Source organism: Pyrgilauda ruficollis, unplaced genomic scaffold (assembly GCF_017590135.1).
Source record: "Pyrgilauda ruficollis isolate IOZ18807 unplaced genomic scaffold, ASM1759013v1 scaffold177, whole genome shotgun sequence".
Taxonomy (NCBI): Eukaryota; Metazoa; Chordata; class Aves; order Passeriformes; family Passeridae; genus Pyrgilauda; species Pyrgilauda ruficollis.
Window position 1 is genome coordinate 110,542 of NW_024516653.1, and position 20,092 is coordinate 130,633.

Sequence of the window (20,092 nt, forward strand, 5' to 3'; positions counted from 1 at the left end):
TTGTGACTTCATGTGCAATAGAGACAGATATAAACTTCATGTTTATAGAGACAGATAACTGAATTAAGTATATAGCCTTGCTTGTTTTTTATACAAATTATTGTGCCCTTAAGAGACAATTATTCTGTACAGATATTCCAGGATGGCAGCAACTCTTCACACAATTCATTTAAAAACTGCTAATGGGGTTCCCAAATATTTGGTAAAGCTAGGAATAGAAAGGTGGAGTTTCAAAAGCAGTGTCAATACCTTTTAATTGCTTCTTCCAGGACTCAAGAAATTCTCACATCATTTCCTGAAAGAAAGTTACATCTATTTAATCTGTTCAAAGTTGTAAGAATAGGTCTGGGGACACCAAAAGGTGTCTAGCCACCTTAAAAAATCTTGACTTAGGCTTCTGTCACCTTTTCCTGTTTTCCTGCAAATTCCAATCCTTTTAGACTTTCCTGGGAGTCCGGAAGTGTGAGTGCATCATCTGCCTTTAACATCTTTTGTTTGTATTTCTCTCTGTCCACACCTGTAGTGTTAGCTGGTTTTAACAGTTTTGTGAGTCAAATATTCAGTTTGCCTTTGTGGCCTGTAGCCAGAATATTTCCCAGCCACACCATGGCATATGCAGGAGTTGCCAAACTGAGGAGCCATGTAGGTAAAAATTGATACACAGACATCCACCATAACTGCATCCACAAACAGGAATTTCAGTGCATATGTGAACAGGTGTCTTATTGCCTTAAGCTATTTAAAAATATATATACATCACATTAATACATTGTTCTAAAGAGCAATGTCCAAAAATTTGCTGCCTTTTCTTGTTTTGCATATTTTCTTGAATATCTAACGTTAAATGATGATGATTCTGGTTTTCTTGAGAGGAAAAATTAGAGTTAATAATGATACATAGTTTTTTATTTGCTCTGTTGTGCAGCATGAGTAGAGGAGCAACCCCATGAAATAATCCTTTTATTTTGTCACTTGTAGACACTGGGAATGGCTTTTTTCTTTGTTGCCCCTTACATATTTTGCACATGGTGGTTTCTTTGCAGATATAGATGAGTGTGAACGCAACCCTCTGCTGTGCAGAGGTGGCACCTGTGTGAACACTGAGGGGAGCTTTCGGTGTGACTGTCCCCTGGGGCATGAGCTGTCACCATCTCAGGAGGAATGCTTGGGTGAGTTTCAACTCAGCAAAATAATCTTTAGTTGGAGGAATGGTCAGTCCCTGGCAAAGGTGGGGTCCTAGGAATCTCTTAAACAAATTAATGCTCCTCCTTTATATAAAAAATTGTATATTCAAATAAAAAACTAGAAGCCTGTAAAATCCTCAGTGCCAGTAATGCTGTTGGCTCCAAAGAGGAGTGTTTTACCAGGCTTCTTAGGGGTTATTTAGCAGCTGATAGGACTGTAGCACTCATGGGAGCAACTTTAATCAGTCACAAAAAGATGTTGTCCTGTGTTAAAATGGATCTCTTCTTTTAACACATAATCCACCGAAACTATGAAGAAAAAAAAAAGGACAAAGTCACAAAAGCATATTATCTCTTTGGCTTATTTTCCTGATGGAGAATAGCAGACTTGGTAATTAATGCCCCCAGCAGACTCTGTAATGAATGCTCTCAGACCTGAGTCAGAGAAGGTATATCTTTGGACACTAGCTTAAACATAGTGTGCAGAACTCCATTCCTTGAACTGGAACATGCCAAGAACAAGAAAGAAATTTAATAAACCTGAAAGCCACCATTTTGCAATATTACCTCTCATTCTCCCTGGAAACTGAGACGTTAAAAGACGTTAAAGCTGTTAAATATCCTGAATTGCCACTGATCTGAACGATTCTTCCCCAGATGTAAATGAGTGCTCGTTGAGTGACAGTCTCTGCAGAAATGGCAAGTGTGTGAACATGGTTGGGACGTACCAGTGCTTCTGTGACTCTGGGTACCAGCCCACTGCTGACAGACAGGGATGCACAGGCAAGTGTTGTGCGCCTGCATGTGGGATTTTGTGCTTCAGCTGCATTGTTCCATCTGTCCTTGCTTTTGTTTAACTTCACACCTTGCTTTTGAAAATCGGCAGGGCTGTTTTCTCGTGTGCTTTGAGGCTTATCATGAGCTATTGTGGGAATACAGAAGTATAAAGGAATATAAAGAAGGTACAAAAGCATGGTTGGTGTAGTGAACTCTGCAGAATACTTTGAAATTGTACTTCATGTACTGTTCCATTAAAATCAGAGGTTTGAGCTAACAGCCAGAAAATACACCTAGATTTCTTGATCAAGCAAGAAAAGCTCTATGCATTGATGGCCTATCTTTCACTTTTTTCTCCTTATCATATGCATCTCTTTAATCCTTCACTATAATAATACTGAACTACCTAGTTGCCAGCGCATCAGCTCCTTGCAAAGGAGAACAGCAGTACTGAGAGGGTTTTCTATTTGATTGTTATGGTTCTTTTTTGACAAAATTACGAATTGGTGCTACATTTCAAGCTTTAGGTTTCTCAGGGTTTCCCTTTTTTTCCTTTCCAAACTTTGTTTCTTGAGCTTTTTTTCACACCCCTAGCAATACACAGGAGCAAAACCAACATTTAATTTAGCAGCTTGCTCCCACAGATGAAAAAGCAGTTGAAAGAGGGAAACATGAACCATATATAAATCAGACAGTAGGATGAGAATAAAAATTTGGAATGAAGCCACAGATGAACTTCTTTATGTAAAATGTGAAGGAAATGTGATTTTTTTTCTTAAAGAAGTAGACTTACTGCTACCAATGTTGCTTCCCCAGATATTGATGAGTGTATGATAATGAATGGAGGCTGTGACACCCACTGCACTAACTCAGAAGGCAGCTATGAGTGCAGCTGCAGTGATGGCTATGCTCTGATGCCAGATGTCAGGACATGTGCAGGTAGGATTGTACACCTGAAAAACTCTGGAATCATTACTTTTCAGCCAAAATCAATGTAGTGTTCCAGCCTATCCATGCCAGAGTGACAGAATTATTATCTGCTTTTTTTTTTTTTTCCGTCAGATATTGATGAATGTGAAACCAATCCAGATATCTGTGATGGTGGGCAGTGTACCAATATCCCAGGGGAATATCGCTGTCTCTGTTATGATGGATTTATGGTTTCTATAGACATGAAAGCTTGTGTTGGTAAGTAGCTGTGAGCACCAAATTTAGTGTAAGTCTTGAAAATTCTGCAGTTTTTGTTTCAGGGTGTTTTTCTACTGCGTCCTTGAAAGTGGGTATTGAAATTATGTCTATTATTTTTTAAAAATAATCCATATGTCTTTTGGTAAGTCCTTAAAAATGAACCAGATCCCATAGTTAAAAAACATTGGTGTGATTTTACTATAATGGAACATGTGTACTGAGAAGGGATTAGATGAGGGGTCCAGAAGGGAGCACTTCAAAAATTGTTCATTGGAATAAAATTATTATGATCAAAAATACGTTTTAAGAAAATAATTTTTAAGTGTAAGAAGAAGTTTGCTTCATATTCCTTTAAATACCATTCCAAAAAAAGGTGAAAAGAAATAGTATTTGTTTTACCACAAAACCGTAGTATTTGGACTACACATTTATCCTTACTTGTTTTAGGGAATTTACAGAGTAGAACAGCTGAAATACATTATGACCTCATATAGTAGGTATTTTCACCTGAAATAAAGTGTTCCAAAATGACAATAATGTCCAACTAATAATTAATTTATAATCACCTACAGATGTGAATGAATGTGATTTGAATTCCAACATCTGCATGTTTGGGGAGTGTGAAAACACCAAAGGCTCCTTCATTTGTCACTGTCAAGTTGGGTATTCAGTCAAGAAAGGAACCACAGGGTGCACAGGTAAAACAGATCTCCAGTGAATGTGTTACATACTTTGGTTGGCTTCCAGGTAAAATAAATGCACAAGTGTTCACGCACACGAGAGAGGTTGGTATCTGTTTATATTTATATATATATGAATGTTTCACATCTGCTAGCATGTGCCAGAGTTTTAAAGGGAGTGTTCCTTCACCAGTATCAATGCTGGAAGCATCTTGCAAACTAATTTAAAAGATTTTGGCAGCACAGGTTGTGTGAGCACCCCTGTTACAGAACAGGGCATGGGATGGCAAGGCTGCAGTTGTGTTGGAAATTTATCTGTGCTCATTTGTCATATGTACCTGGAGGATGAACTCATCTCAACTCAAGCTGCAGGAAATGGCCATGTGTCTGAGGAAAGAGCAAGAGGGGGGGAAAAAAAAAGTAAAAAAAATCCTTCAACCTTTGCCAACAATTTTTAAAGTTCTGTAGTCACTCATAATCACTCTACAAGTTCTGTGATATTTAAACAGTACCTTTTCTTCTGCATGCTTTCAAGAATCCAGGCTCATCCAAAAGAAGCTGACAGAATTTCTCCTACAATTTTGTGTTTGGGAATCTGTTCTATAACTACTGCAGCTGTGGGCTTATAATTATTTTTATGACTGAAAGGTGGCTATGCACCCAAAGATCTCCTCCCAGTTTTAGGCATAAAGAGATCAGCATATTTCATATTTCTGGAGAGGAGTGTTAATTTCGTGCTGAAAAGCAGTTGTAGGAAAGTGGACTGATTGTCATGTTTGCAAACAAAGAGCAAAAATAAAAGGCAATTGTCATTCCTTTTTGCTAATACAGAATACAAAATAGCCTGCTTGAATTATTCTGAGTTCTAAAACGTTTGTTTTTTAAAGGACTGGAAACCCTCACAGTGGTATTATGTAAAAGGAGCAGAATTTTTAATATTCTGATGTAAATACTGATAGATTGTTTTGTGCTTGTAGATGTGAATGAGTGTGAAATTGCAGCTCACAACTGTGACATGCATGCCTCGTGTGTCAATGTGCCAGGAAGTTTTAAATGCAGTTGCAGAGAAGGTTGGGTTGGAAATGGCATTAAGTGTATTGGTAAGTACATGGAAAACAAAGATTTTTTTTTTCTCTCTCTCCCTACTCTTTTTTTTTTCTTTTTTTCTGAAAGCATGTAATGTGAGTGTGTGATTAGTCCATTAGAAACAAAGAATTATTCTTCTGTCTGCTGTAGCCTGTGGATAGATGGGTATGAAGATTCTCATGTTTCACAGATACGGTTTTCTAAGAAAAAAGAAAATTTTACTGTCTCAGAAACTTAATGCTGTAACATCTTACTGAATTAACTACATATTCTATACAGTTTATGTACAACTGCTACTAGAATGTGCAAAAAAACCCCAAACTCAGAAATTAAATAGATTTTGTTTTACTGTTTCCTGTTGGTAGAATATTTCCAGTCCTTCAAACATTTTTTTGTAAATATCTTGTAATTTATCTGATTTATAGACCCTGATAAACCAGATTAGAACTGGAGGGTGGGAAACCTGTATCTGCATTTGCTGGGCTGCTGTAGTTGTGTATGTCCCCTTGCCTTCATGTTTCAGTTTGGTGGGTAAACGATTGTAATACTTTTTGTTTTCAGAGCATTTTGGGATCTGTGGAAGTGGAGCTTCACAATTAGGCTTTATTGATGTAATGTGCTAAAAAAATGACCATATTATGAGATTTCTCATTTCTTCTTTTTTTTTTTTCTTCTTTTTTCATTTTTTTCTTTATTTTTTTGTACATATTAACATCCAAGTGAATAGCTTGCATCAGCTCTCATGAGGTTGCATTGTTTTCAATTTCTGCTATTACTTGAGGAGACTTCCTAAATAAGTGGGAGATTTTTACCTCACTACATTTCTTTGGTTCAGTTTCTCTTTTTTTAAACTAATTTTGACTTTAAGCTCATTAACAGGACATTAACATCCAGGTAATGAGCCAACTGAATGCCATGTTGCTTAGAAATATTTTGCCCAGTCCTACCCGTTGTAATTTAAAGGAAGACGTGTTAAAATGGAGTCACTACAGCTTAACCCTGTATCATCTAATACTAAATGTGTGTATTTATGGAGACATAAATCAAGTTTGCAGTGGTGCTGGTTATCTTGGCAGTTAATTACCAGCCAGTTTACTAATTGCTGTGCTGCTGCCTGCACTTTGTGACCCCAATGTGCAGATCTTGATGAATGCTCCAACGGGACCCAGCGGTGCAGCACCAACGCCCAGTGTGTGAACAGCCCGGGCTCCTACCACTGTGCCTGTGCAGAGGGATTCACTGGAGATGGCTTCACCTGCTCTGGTAAGGGGTTTTGTGACACCTGACTTGTCCCTGGTTGTTCTTCTCTTGGTGGAACCTTTGTGAATTAGACCTAAGCCCACGGTGCAAGGCAGTAAACGTGAAAATGTGATTTAAGATCAAGATGCTTTCTGTCTGCATAAGAAATGGCGTCAGAGGCACCTGATTGTTTTTTTGTGTTCCAGTTGGACCCACTGGGTCCATTTTTTGGGGGAAGTTCCTGTCTGCTTCTTCTTCCTCCTCCTCATCTTCATGCCCATTATTTTGAACATGCGTGTCCTGCTTGCAGCGGTGCCTCTAGTCAAGAACACCAAATACCAGCTTTATTACAGTTCCTTTCTCAGGCATCATCTATTTTCCCATCACCCAGTAGAACAGGATGTGATCATTAACCTATGACTTTTTAAACAGAAAAACAAACTGCAGTTGAAACACATTGCCCATGATCTCTGCATTTAAATTTGTAGGTGAGAATGGACGTTGTTATTCACACAGTAAGTGACTCAAAATAATCTGACATGTATTACATCAAGTGTAAAGATTTTATATTAAATAGTCACTACTGTGTCTTGAGTTACTCTGGTCTTCATTACTTTACAGAGTGGAGATGCAGCATTATCTCTGCTCTCAACTTTTAACACATCCTGTATTTGGTCAGCATATTTAAAGGTCTGAAGAATTGCATCCTAATGATAGTAAAATACCTAGAAAACAACTGTGAATGCATTCATTATTGGCTAACTGGCTAATTTCAAACAAAATTTAATTCAAAGCTTAGAAACAAGGCTTTCTGATTAATAGTATAAAGTTTTTTATTTGAGAATAAAGACCTTCAAATATGACTTGGTTTGGTTCATGAGCACAATGTTTTATCCTTATATTGAGCTTCTGGGTTTCTCTAAAAATCAGATGTAATACTAATTATGGACTAATAAAATGAAGAAAACATATAAAATCTTTTTTGGACAATCATAACCATATCTGACAAAATTATCAGTTCTTATGATGACTGCAATGGTGAATGCCCTTCCTTGCCATTCTCTTTCCTTATAGCTCTTTTGGGGCATACTAGGAGAATTTCTGGTGTGCAAGCAGTACTTGTAATGTTCCTCACCCTCAAAGAATATTTTCTAAAATGAATATTATAATAATTTTATATGTATTATTTAGGAAAGTTTGCCTTTTGGACATCTTTTCTGTCAAAATAGCATAGCAATCTATACCAAGAGGCAAAATTTTGACTTTTTAAGCAAGCTATTTAAATTATTTGTCGAGATTATTCTAAACTGAATCTTAAAAGCTTAAATTTTTCATCTGTTAATGAAAAACAAGGAGTAAGGAATTATGGCAAGGTGAAAGGAATAATTTTGGAAACTTTGCCTTTCTGCATTCTTTCAATTTACTTCAGGATGTAAGTGTTCTGTTTTAAACCTTCAGCGCTTACTTCAGGATGTAAGTGTTCTGTTTTAAACCTTCATAATAACAACTATTATTTCAACACCAGGATGTTTTTATGTGTATTTCTGCCCGTGAAACCTGTAGCTTCAGAGAGGTTTTCCTGTCTTCCACAGATGTTGACGAGTGTGCAGAGAATGTCGAGCTGTGTGAGAACGGGCAGTGCCTGAACGCCCCCGGCACCTTCCGCTGTGAGTGTGAGATGGGCTTCACCCCCGCCTCTGACAGCAAGTCCTGCCAAGGTGAGCTGCTGCTGCCCCAGCTCTGTTCTCTCAGTTTGGGCTGGCTGCTCTGAAGCAAAGAGCAACCAACAGGAGCTCAGCCTGGAGGCAGAGAAAGCACCACGTGCTTCACATACAAGGAATTTCTTCGGTGTGAATTATGTAGGAAGGTTGCTTTCATCTTTTTTGTGATATTTTCCTTGTGATATTTCCTTTGTGATATCATCCCAGAGCAGAGGTTTGCCTCAGCAATTTTGTAATTTTTTTTTTCTTTAAATTCCTTTTTGTTACTATTAGACAGTGTGTGGAAAATTCTGTGTTACCTTTCCAGTCCAGTTCAGCTTCTATTCCCTATTGTGTTATTTTACCTTTTCTTTTTGTTATTTAATATGACTGTATAGTAAATGAAAACATTTTAGCTTTTAACTTCATATTTAATGGTGAAAACCATATAACATCTTTGGAAATTAAAATTCTTTGTGAGATATGAAAAACAGGTTTCAAAATTTAATCTCTAAATTTCAGTCCAGAGCGTGGCATGTTCCAACATTCAGGTGTACATGTGTGGATCAGATTCAGAATAATTCTGAGGAATTACCTGTGCCACAGTCAGATTTGTTAATCACTATCAAGTATAGTCAGTCATCTTTACTGAGTTTCTTGGTGCAGCTCATTTGTATTACAGTGGTGTCAATGGTCTAATAAAAATCCCCTAATAGATCTAGTCTATTCCAGCCAACCAATGTTTTGAAAAACAATGTAATTCTAAATTTTGGGTCAGTGTGTTAAAGGATTTGGGTCCAACAATTGAAGGATTTTGGAGAAATGCTTAATATACTACTGTGATTACAGCAGAGATCTGAAAGCATTCCATTGATTAAATTGTGCTGTTGGAAAACTAAAACATCTGGGTGCTGCATTCTTAAAAGGAGTTAGTTTTTATTTCTATCATTTTGCAGTTGATACATTAATCTGCACTATGGTAAGAAGAGTCCTTTGCTGATTTCTACAATCAAGGGGCAAAATCCAGTCTTGTTTCAGTGAAATAATTGTAATAAAAATTATTAATCCACTTTCTTTAGAAGTCCCTTGAGATGTCAGTGCATTAACTTCTCAGTGATCTGATTTGGAGGTCATTCCATGGCTGTACTCCAGGGTATCTAGAAATTTTATTTCCAGATGAAATTGACTCAGGACTTCTGGATGTTAACCTTTCATTTTCCCTAAAAAACATGTCCCTTAAAGGGCCCTCAGAAGTTAACCTTTCTCATATGTTACTATAAAGAGGCATTTTATCGCTTCTCAGCCTCTGGCTGAGGTAATCCAGCCAGGTTAAAAGTAGATATTTTATTACTGTAATAATTTTAATACCCCTTTTGCACATCTTGTGCAATGTTAGTTCACCAACAGAGCACTGTACTCAGAATTTCAAATTAAGATTTGGCTGTGCTTTGTAAAATGATATTAATGCTTTCCACTTCCCTGTCTGTGCTAAAAATAATTCACTAATACGTGCCAGAGCAGCATTTGCCTTTTCCACAGCTGCTTTATTCTGGCAACTTGAAAAGTCTTGCTGTCTGACAGTACATGGAGGGTTTTTTTTCCACTCCTATTCTACTTACTTTCAGCTCAGAAGTCTTTTACAGTTTGTGCCTAAAGCCATAGCTTTGTAGTCCGTGGTGTCAGTGTTCATCTCCTTTCTACACTGCAGCTGACAAAATCATCCAATTTTCTGTCAGTGTCTTTCAACTTGATTTCATCTTCAATTCAGATGAGCATGCAGGCAGTCCTTTAGATGCATTTTAGCTCATCTGTGTGTAGTTACTACATAACTATTTCAGTGTGGCTTGAGAAAATCATAGATAATTCTTACTTCCTGTATTCCTATTTTCCCTGTATTCTTCCTCCAAGGAGATAGGACTGTTGATGCCTACACACTCTTTCTTCTTACTACACTTTCTTTACAAATACAAATTCACAAATAGAAATTTTGTGTAGTATTCTACACAAACCCAAAAATGTTAGTTTTTAAAATATTTTGCATGTGTCTCCTTTTGGTTATGGTGCTATGACACATAACAACAACAGCAATAATAATAACAATAATGTGGTAATGCTGTGTAACTTTCTGGTTTTAATACGTTCCTTCAGATATGGATGAATGCTCCTTCCAGAATATTTGTGTGTTTGGCACCTGCAATAATCTCCCAGGAATGTTTCGTTGTATCTGTGATGATGGCTATGAACTGGATCGAACCGGGGGAAATTGCACAGGTAAATCACTGCCTTTCAGAAATACATCCTCAAAAAGGGTGGCTTCTTAAATATGCAGGTGAACAAGGTTTATTTGTAGTCATTTGGTGAATTATTTTTAAGACTCTCCTTCAGTTTCAGCTAAAATTCACTTGCATTTGAAACTTTCTAAGTTCTCTTAGAAAGTAAAATTATTATTTTCTCTCCAATGAGCAGATTTATGAATGTGGATTTCCTGTTTCAGATATTGATGAATGTTCTGATCCCATTAATTGTGTTAATGGTCTTTGTGTAAACACTCCTGGAAGATATGAGTGTAATTGTCCTCCAGACTTCCAGTTGAATCCTACTGGAGTGGGTTGTGTGGGTAAGTAAAAGCTTCCTGAAGTATCACTTTAAAATTAACTGCTTTTATGCAAATAAGATAGAAAAATAACGATTCCACAGTCTGGCATATCGTGTTATGTAGTTTTTTAGTGTTGTCTCTCTCAACACCAGTAACTATCAATGTTCTTGAAGTGCCAATGACTTCAAGAGCAAAATGTTACCTGAATTCCTCCTAGGTATGAAATTACAGATGAATGCCTGCAGTTCTTTGTCTGGATCATGGTGTGCAGCTGTAACCACATGTGTTTTTTTCATAGATAACCGTGTGGGCAGCTGCTACTTGAAGTTTGGACCCAGAGGGGACGGGGGCCTGTCCTGCAACACTGAGATTGGGGTTGGAGTCACTCGTTCCTCATGCTGCTGCTCACTGGGAAAGGCTTGGGGGAACCCCTGTGAGACCTGTCCCCCTGTCAACAGCAGTAAGGAAATGTTCTCATGTTCTCCTCGTGCTGCCTTATTTCAGAAGGGATGGAAAAGAAATTTAGAGTCTTGTACTGTTTTACTGTGTTGGTCATTTGAGACAAATTTTCCCTGCCACTGTCAGAGGGTGCAGAGGTGTGGACCTGAGCATCGCAGACCTGACCTTTAGTCTGTGACTGACTTGGTGCCTGTTCTCACACTAATAAATCAGTCTTACCTTTAGAAGGCAATTCCCACCAGATCAGGTGGTACTTCAAATAGTTTTGGGCGTTTTATTTTGCTCTTTTCTCCCATTTAAAAATTAATTAAGAACTTTGCAGTTAAGAATTAAATAGAGTGCATACATCTGCTGAGCATTTTTGCTGAGCAGCTTCATGCTGGTAAGGAAATAAATTAATTATGGTTAGAACTTAAATCACAGCTGTAATTTGGAGGGCTTCATTATTCTCCAAAGAAGGTTGACAACTATTGTTATTTATGTCTAAGTCACTCTTGAGTACTTTGAAAACTATTACTTAATGATAGTTATCAGCTTTGTAGAGCTTGGAAGGGCTTTAATGAATAACACAAAACAAATGTCAAGTATGTTGTTCTTGATAGCCTCATAACAGTAGGAATTCCAAGTTTGACACTAACCTTTATCAGTGGCATACTGACATTTCATATTAAAGAACTAATCAAAACAGCAAACATGTGCCTCTCTAAGGACACCGTATGGAAAAATCAATATTGTGCCTGCCTTAAGAGTATCTGAATTATGGTAATAAAAGAAAACATAACTCCTCATCTTACATTGGTTTTCTGTTAATCTAATGCACATGTTTTATTTACTGTGAATAGTTCAAAAAAGTAGAAACCAAATGACTGTAGGGAAGAACAGCCATTAGAAACACAAGTGATACTTTATGAATCTGTTGTCATAATTTTATTTTTTATGAGGCTGACATGTCTCTTGTTATATTTTACTTTAGCTGAATACAATACTCTCTGTCCAGGGGGAGAAGGATTCAGACCAAATCCCATCACTATTATTTTGGAAGGTGAGTTTCTTATAAATGACTGTGATGATTGATATTAATAATAATAGTAAAAAAGCGGTCATCTTTGAAGAGGAACTGCATTTTTAAAAAATCATTGTATTTAGTGCAAAGCTAAAACTACTGTTAATGTGAATTGGGAAACAACATGAAAAGGCACACAGCAAAAGAATATTGAAGAAGTCCAACACATTTCAGTAGGAGAACAATCTGGTGCATACCTTTTGTGTGCTTCCGTACTTTAACTGGATTTCAAAATTGGGCCCTGAAGGATAAGTCATTTATGAAAATTACAGCTCATCAGCAGAAAGTGCAAATGTCAGGAAATATTCATCAGGCAAAGCAGCTCTGGTTCCATTAAATGGGCAGAAGTGAGGAATTAGATGCCAAATTCCTGTAAACAGCAATGGAACATTGGGCTTAACAAGCTGAAACTGCTCCTTAAGGGCTGTTTGAATGGAAGAGAATGAGCATCTTATCCATGCATTCCTGAGAGCAATTTAGAAGCAAAATAAAACCCCAAAAAACCCACACATGACAGTTCAAAGCTACTAGTTGGCAAAATTTCAGGGTAGTACTTAAATTCTCTTCTTTCTTCTCATTGCGGAATGAAAATGTGGTGAGTTGGTTTTGGTTTTTTTTTTCCCCGCCCCCCCTCTGTTTTCAGACATTGATGAATGTCAGGAGCTGCCAGGTCTCTGCCAAGGTGGAAATTGCATCAACACTTTTGGCAGCTTCCAGTGTGAATGCCCAAAAGGTTACTACCTCAGTGAAGAGACAAGAATCTGTGAAGGTTGGTTCCTTTAAAGCCTCTTTCTCTGTCACAGTGCAGTTATTATGAAAACCATTACTTTTTAGCCTTAAATCCTAAGTGTGCCTGGTACACCCCACCCTTACTGTCATGGATTGACACTGGCACAGTGCCAGTGCTTAGAGTATTCCCTAAAATCATTATCTTTGGTACAAGTGGCATAATTAGTACAAAGCTTGAAATGGAGCACTTTGATATATTAATGTTTATTTTACATATTAGACCTCAGCCATGTGTATTCATCAAACTAACGGGTTATTAATGATTTCTGGCTTCTCACCCTGCAAGTTTTATTATGCTCTCTGCATTTGGGTGTGCGAGTAGTGGTTTAATTTACTCAATATGAAGTAAAGTTCATACTGGTTTTCCTTCTGTGTTTGAGATTTTTCATAACTGTTAGAAAAATTGTAAACTGACTCTAAAAAGTGACTACCCCAATTGTGAGAAGGTGGTGTGAATGTCTTTTGTGAAGTTGATTTGCTCCAATTTCAGTGGCAAGTTCAAGAACTTAGAGTTTATTCAGTGTATTGTCTTGCACTTAAGAGAGCTAAGGCTAAACTTAGAGGTTAAAATCAGAGCTGTATTTTTCAAGCTATTCTTTAAAAAATCTTTAAAAGATTTTTGTTATCTTAGTGTGGTTTGTTGTGGTTGTGTTTCTCAGAAATATTTGCTTGGCCTTGGACCTTTTCTCCCTCGTTAACTGGAGTGTTTTTTCTTGTTTTCTAGATATTGATGAGTGTGTTGCACACCCTGGTGTCTGTGGTCCTGGTACCTGCTACAACACCTTGGGGAACTACACCTGCATTTGCCCACCTGAATATATGCAGGTGAATGGAGGACACAACTGCATGGGTATGCAAAATGTCATCTTTACTACAACTGCGAGATTATCAGGCTGCTTGAGGTCCAGACCCTTTGCTTTGTGTTTGACTATTTTTAGCTCCCAGCTGGTGTCATGTTGTCAGGAAAGAGATCCCTGTGATTGGCCTGCAGCATTTAGGGGCTCTTGCTCCCTAACAGGGCTCACTGTTCACTCATTTAATTTAGATGATCATTTCCAAATGGTGGGGTTTACTATACAAATGAATCTCATGAGTATCTACACTGTGTTCATGATTTCTTAGGAGTTTTATCTTTTTCCCCCTTGTGTCTTTAAATGAAAACAGAAAATATGTCACAAAAGTCTAAAACAAAACTGTGGATTACATCAATCCTTAAATTATTTTTAAATGCCTGTGTTTATGTTGCATTCAGAAAACAGATTTAATGAATCTTGTCTGGTTTGGTAGGGGGTTGATAATTACATAATATCATAATTATCATAATGTTGGTTACCTCATAAATGCTTCTTTTCCTCACATTCAGACCTGAGGAAAAGTTTTTGCTACAGAAGCTATAATGGGACCTCCTGTGACAATGAACTGCCCTTCAATGTGACCAAAAGGATGTGCTGCTGCACATACAATATTGGGAAAGCCTGGAACAAACCTTGTGAGCCATGTCCAACTCCAGGAACAGGTAAAGACTTTTGTGGTCACCCCATTTTGTTACTTCATTTATCTGCTGCTTTGATCTGTTAACTAAAGTTAACATTTCATCCCAAAAGAACCTTTACTGAGCAGTAATACTGGTGTTGAAGATACGGGCTGACCAGAGATACCTCCTGTCTAGTCTGTTCTCCAGGATAATTAATTTAGTAGAGTGTAATTTAGTTCTTGATAGTTGGAGATGCATCCTGGTAGTCCTAGTCTGTCAGAACATCAAGACTGGGTTTTGTGCTGAGTGCAGGAAGCCTTTCTAGATTTTTCAGCTGTGTCTCACATTTGATGCATGATCCGCTTTGTTGCTTTTACGTTTCCTCTGCTGAAGGTGACTGAACTTTCAAAAATTGCCCAGTAAGTATGGCATTGCAATGGGAAGTAAAAATTTCTCTTCTGTAAGTGGAGGTGAAAATAATAAAGGACAGTTAATTTTCAGTCAGTCTTTATGAAATTGATTTCCTGGAATAAGACACCCCTGAAGCTCAACTCAGAAAAGTCATTGGTGGGAGAATCACCAACTTGGAGGGAAACCTGACATCCACTGAAAAATTCTTTACATTTGAAAAAAAAGAGAAAAGATGCTTAGATGAAACTAAAAAACTCATGTGCCTGTTTTGTGCAAACACAGTTTGTTGTTTAATGTACTTGCTCCAGGTTTACTGGTTTAGTATTGCTTAATCTATGCCTCTGGTGCTGTGATTTTTATATCATTTATGATTTTACTGTAAAGAATTTATTACTTCCATTCAAAATGGATTATCCTGGTGATTTCAGGTAAACAACAAATAATTTAAGAAAGATTTTCCCTCACAGTAAAGAGGAGGAAAATAGGACTGAAAAGAAGAGAAAACTGCCTTCTCCTTAAATAGGAGGAAGGAGAATGAAGGAATGCTCTTAGCAGGAATGGGAAATGGAAATAAGCTTGAGAGAGGAAATACATGTTCGCTACTACAGAGAGCTCATGAAGTTCTTTCCCATAGTCATTTATCGAAATGTCATAAAATTGTCACCATGGTGACAACAGTAAACAGCTAGCAGGGATTCATGCAATTAATGTTCTTGGGTAGAAGAAAGAATATTCTCCTTTTAGATTTCTGACACTCAGATTCTCAAAAACTCCTGCAGCTTTTAATGACTTGTTAAAACCAAAGTTGCTTGGTATTGTGCAAGCATTTTTATGGGGTTTAAATATTTCCTGAAATATTTCAGTGTTGCCTTGTTAGCTTTTCTAAATGACTTTACTGTTTTTGCAGGCATGGTTGAACCTTTTTCACCATGGAAAGGGATTGTGTGGGGGATCAAACACAACTTCCAAGTGGAAGTGGTTGAATAGCTGCACTTATGTTCTATAATCAGTTGTTTTGCAATCTGGGTGAGGACTGCACATCACAGGCAGGGGTTGGGGTACACTGACCTTAACCATGTCAGCAGACTGAGCCCAGTGGCTCATTAAGGGCATTGTTCTGCCCTGATGAGGATTGTAAGTGAACTTCAAATTCCCATGCATTTGCCTTTTTTCCCTTGGTGAACAGAGCCCTTTCTTCCTTTTTTCTCTATTTATTCTTAGCAGTCAGTTTCTGTTGGAAGACTTAAAGTGGTAAAGACTGTTTTGTTTGGTTTTACACGTTATGGAGATCATAACTATTAGCATACAGACTTTAACTAGAAATAATAGTCCGTTTTTGTTTGTTTTTTTACTGGAAGAAATTTAGAAAGCTTGCTTCACTGTTAAAAGGTAACAAAGAATGTACAGAACTCTTCCGTGGTTTGGTAATTTCAGGATTGCCCAATCTCAGTTTTTTCCTGTTATGTGACAGATCTTTTTGTACTAAAAGATAGCATATTTATAAACATTTGGGGTCTTGAAATATTTTTTTAAAGTCACGGATGCAAAGCCAAGCCTCCAAAAGGTAAATCTTTGGCATGTTTTTGTGTGGATGTTTTGGCAATTTGTATAAAGACATTTTCATGCGATTGATACCTAATTATATATTCTTTCTCTACGCAGTAAAGACTGGGGGGAAAAAAGTGTGAAAAACTCAATTCAGTGAAATTCATGAAGGACAGAGGTAGCGTAATAGAACAAGAGAGGTCCTGCAACCCTTGGAGCCTCTTCCTCATCCTCCCAGATGTGATGTGTTTTTATCATGGGAGATCATTGCCCACTGGGAGAGGATAGTGAGCACAGGGCTCTGTTTTTGTCTGGTATATTTACTGACAGGCTTACTAACAGCAGTAAATGGCATAAATCTCCTTGCAGAAAATAACTAAGTTGCTAAGCCTCAAATCTTACACATAAGTAATATGTAAAATATATTAGTGCATTAAATTATTATAGTAACATGTATTAAAGATGTACCTATAAAAGGGCAGTAAATTGCTGGATGGTAAAGCTGTGGTAGACCGCTCTCTAGCCCTGTACCCTGTACTGCAAGAATAACTTGAGTGAGCATTAAGCAGCCATTAAACAGCTGGACAGAAGAAAGTAGAAAATGCTGATGTTCAGATACACTTTATCCTGCTTGGCTTAGAGAAATGACTAAGTATGTCTGAATGTGGGAAAAAGATTTTGCCAAATATCATTCTGAGCAGTGATTAACTAAATCTGCTAAAAAATAGGGATATTTGGTGTAAAGGAGGGAAGAATTATTCGATTCATAATGGTAGTTAAATTTTTCAGAATCATGAACTGCCATTAAAATGTAGATGGTAAGAAACTCAAACTGCGCCAGTGAAGACTACAACTGCTCCAGATTAAAGAGCATTACTTGTAAGAATACAGAAGGAGCTCTTTGTTTTTCATGTTTTGGTGCTAGAATAATTTGTCAGCATTTCAGGTTTAGAGACAAATCAAAGGCAGGCTCCATGTCTCTTGGGTAAAGAAGTTTCCTGTAGGTCCTCAGCAGCACCAAGAGTGGACCAAGCACTCACGGAAGTCTTCAGATATTAAACTTCCAGAAACCCTGTGAATTTTGTGTCAGTCAGATGTTTTTGTAAGTGTTACTCACTTTTTTAAAGGATACTTTACTTTAACCTAGTGCCCTGAATGTAGAAATAACCTGCCACGCACGTTGAAATGCTTCCTTGGCAGTAATTTGGAAATTGAATATTGAAACATACTTTTTCTGGATAATTTGAATGCTGATAGGATATGAAAAGGTGCTGAATAATGGCTTCATGGTTATTGTTTGCAAACTGTTCATTCAAACTAGTTGTGTCTTCACACTGGAATTGCTTCATTTCCCTCAAACAGGTACAAATTCCTCTGGTAGTATTATGCAGTTTTGACATGCTTATAGTTGTAGGCCTCTCATTTTTTATATTTCTACCTAGATAAAAAATTATTCCTGTAAATGTGTAACAACTTTTTGCCTGGAGAGCACTGTTCTGCCACTAAAACTTCATCTGCAATAATTAATAGAACCCATGCTATAAATTTTTCTCTGATGTTGCAAACCCATTCAATTTCAAACGCCTTTCCTAGAAAACTGTAGGTTAATTTATTTTACACTTCACACCAAGCATTTCCTGCTCTACAGGTGCAAAAAAAAAGGATATAGAAGGACCATATTAAAAAAATGTGGAGCTTCTGGAACATCTCTTTTTAACCACTACCTCCATTCTGCTGAACAGTTCAAAGGAACTGATCTGCAGTAATTCCACAGAAAATAAAACAAATAGTATTGTGAAAGAAGCATAGGTACTGGTAAATTATATTTATTTCTCGTAATTGAAAATGCTGCTGTAGATCACTACAGATGCTTAGAAAACAGGAATAAACCTTAAGGAGTTCTATTAAAAAAAACAAACAAACAAAACCTGACTGACTGCATTCTCTAATCAGACATTTACTCATGTGCCAAAGTCTGCAAAGATTTGAGGAAAGTATGTTACTATTTCAATTTGCATTAATTTATTGGCAGTCTGAATTTTCAGTACAAGCTGTAGAAGAGGAAATGGCTCTCCTGAGTAGATTTGGCTTAAACCAGCTGTTGAGTAGCTGAGAAGACTACAAGTAATTCTTGTGAGATTTTTGCATTCCCTGAAAATGCATTGCTGTATGTTTTGCTCTAGCTGAATTCAAGAGCCTATGTGGAAATATTCCTGGCTTCACTTTTGACATCCATACTGGAAAAGCTGTTGGTAAGTTTCACCAGTCTTATTTTATCCCAAAATTGTTTTGCATAAGGTTTTTGTGTCTGCATAATGTTAACTAAAATAAGCATTTCATATACTGAAGTTGTTAAATTTCTTTTTTGGAGTTACAGTGGTGTCACAAATTGAAACTAATTTTTATGTAAAATATTTCCTTAGTTTTTTTTATTTCTACATTTTGTGGTATTTTGTTCACCTGCCACCATTCGAGTTCATGATTTTGAGTTTTAATCAGTATGTTAAAAAGCTTTGCCTTCGAAAATACTGTGGGGCTTCTCTGCACATTTGTGATTTTTGCATCTTGGCCAATGCTTAGTGTAACTCTGTTTTGATCACTTCCTGAACTTCATATGCCATTTTCTGTCATAATGGGCATGTGTGTAGTTTTGCACCCTGTGTGTAATTTCTGTGGATGAAAAGGAACATCTCAACCCAGTTTTAAACACAGCGAAAATGAGAATCCTTGCAGTGTGTAAAGACATGATGAACTGTACTTAAAGTAGCTCCTCTGCCTTTCAGACATTGATGAATGTAAGGAAATCCCAGGAATCTGTGCCAATGGAGTTTGCATCAATCAGATTGGCAGCTTCCGCTGTGAGTGCCCCACTGGATTCAGCTACAATGACCTGCTCCTGGTCTGTGAAGGTGATTTGAAATTTGGTTATTTTGGTTATATTTTCTCCTTAGCCCCCTTAAGCTTACCCTGAAGGGAAGGGGAACATATAATTCATGTGGTTTTAGAAATCTAAGAGACAGATTGGGAGCTTTTGTAGGGCTCAAGGTTGTAAATCAGTTTAAGTGCTTGTCTTTATTACAGATGCACATGCGCCTAATAAAATTTGTAATTGTCTTCTGTAAAGCCCCTAAATAGGTAGTCAGTGCCTTTGTTTTATTTTAGGGAGTAAATTTAATTCTTGCTCTTAGAATTGCTCTAGAAAAATTTAATTCTTGCTCTTAGAATTGCTCTAGAAAAAGTATCTTGGATTTTTTTTTCCAACTTGTGTCTCTTCTGCTACAGTTTTAGAGATACTCCTAGAAGCTGATAAAGTTTTGTGTGTTGCAAAGCCAGTAGGAGATTTGTCATTTGTTCAAGGATTTTGTGCAGCCTAAAAAGTTGCAAATTGTGCCACTTATTTTTTCAGCTCAAAGGTAAAAAGGAAGGGTTTTTTTTTAATACAAAAACTTCTTTAGGCAGATGTTACAGAATTCCAAAGTGACTTTGATGCGTGGTAAGTTGGATTAGTGGGATCCTCTTTCATCAAGAAGGTGACATGGGTGAATGGTGCTGATTTTGCTTTTTGTGTGCATTCCCAGCACGCAGGGCTGGAGGTCAGGCTGCTGAGGTTTCCTCTTGCACAGACAGACAATACAGTGTAAATCTGAGTTTCTGATGCCTGAACTCTTGGTTTTTCAGATATTGATGAGTGCAGCAATGGGGACAACCTCTGCCAGAGAAATGCTGACTGTATCAACAGCCCTGGGAGCTACCGCTGCGAATGCGCTGCTGGCTTTAAACTGTCACCCAACGGTGCCTGCATTGGTAAGAAATCAGATTACTTTTCTTTCCTGTTTTTACCTCACCAATGGTATGCGTGTGCTTCTCTCAGCGTCCTTTATTTTCTGTCACCTTGTGCATT

The 20,092-nt window shown here is 37.4% G+C and overlaps 1 protein-coding gene across 1 annotated transcript in view; it reads left to right on the top strand.

Moving 5' to 3' along the window:
* The window catches only part of FBN2 (fibrillin 2), a 115,816-nt gene that overhangs the window by 75,007 nt on the left and 20,717 nt on the right, over positions 1 to 20,092 (top strand). The window contains 18 exon segments of the mRNA XM_041464261.1: positions 1,044 to 1,169; positions 1,842 to 1,967; positions 2,778 to 2,900; positions 3,024 to 3,149; positions 3,722 to 3,847; positions 4,807 to 4,929; positions 6,056 to 6,178; positions 7,747 to 7,872; positions 10,003 to 10,125; positions 10,349 to 10,471; positions 10,749 to 10,910; positions 11,883 to 11,951; positions 12,616 to 12,741; positions 13,486 to 13,611; positions 14,125 to 14,277; positions 18,375 to 18,443; positions 18,975 to 19,100; positions 19,870 to 19,995. Coding sequence (XP_041320195.1) covers positions 1,044 to 1,169; positions 1,842 to 1,967; positions 2,778 to 2,900; positions 3,024 to 3,149; positions 3,722 to 3,847; positions 4,807 to 4,929; positions 6,056 to 6,178; positions 7,747 to 7,872; positions 10,003 to 10,125; positions 10,349 to 10,471; positions 10,749 to 10,910; positions 11,883 to 11,951; positions 12,616 to 12,741; positions 13,486 to 13,611; positions 14,125 to 14,277; positions 18,375 to 18,443; positions 18,975 to 19,100; positions 19,870 to 19,995 — 2,202 coding nt within the window.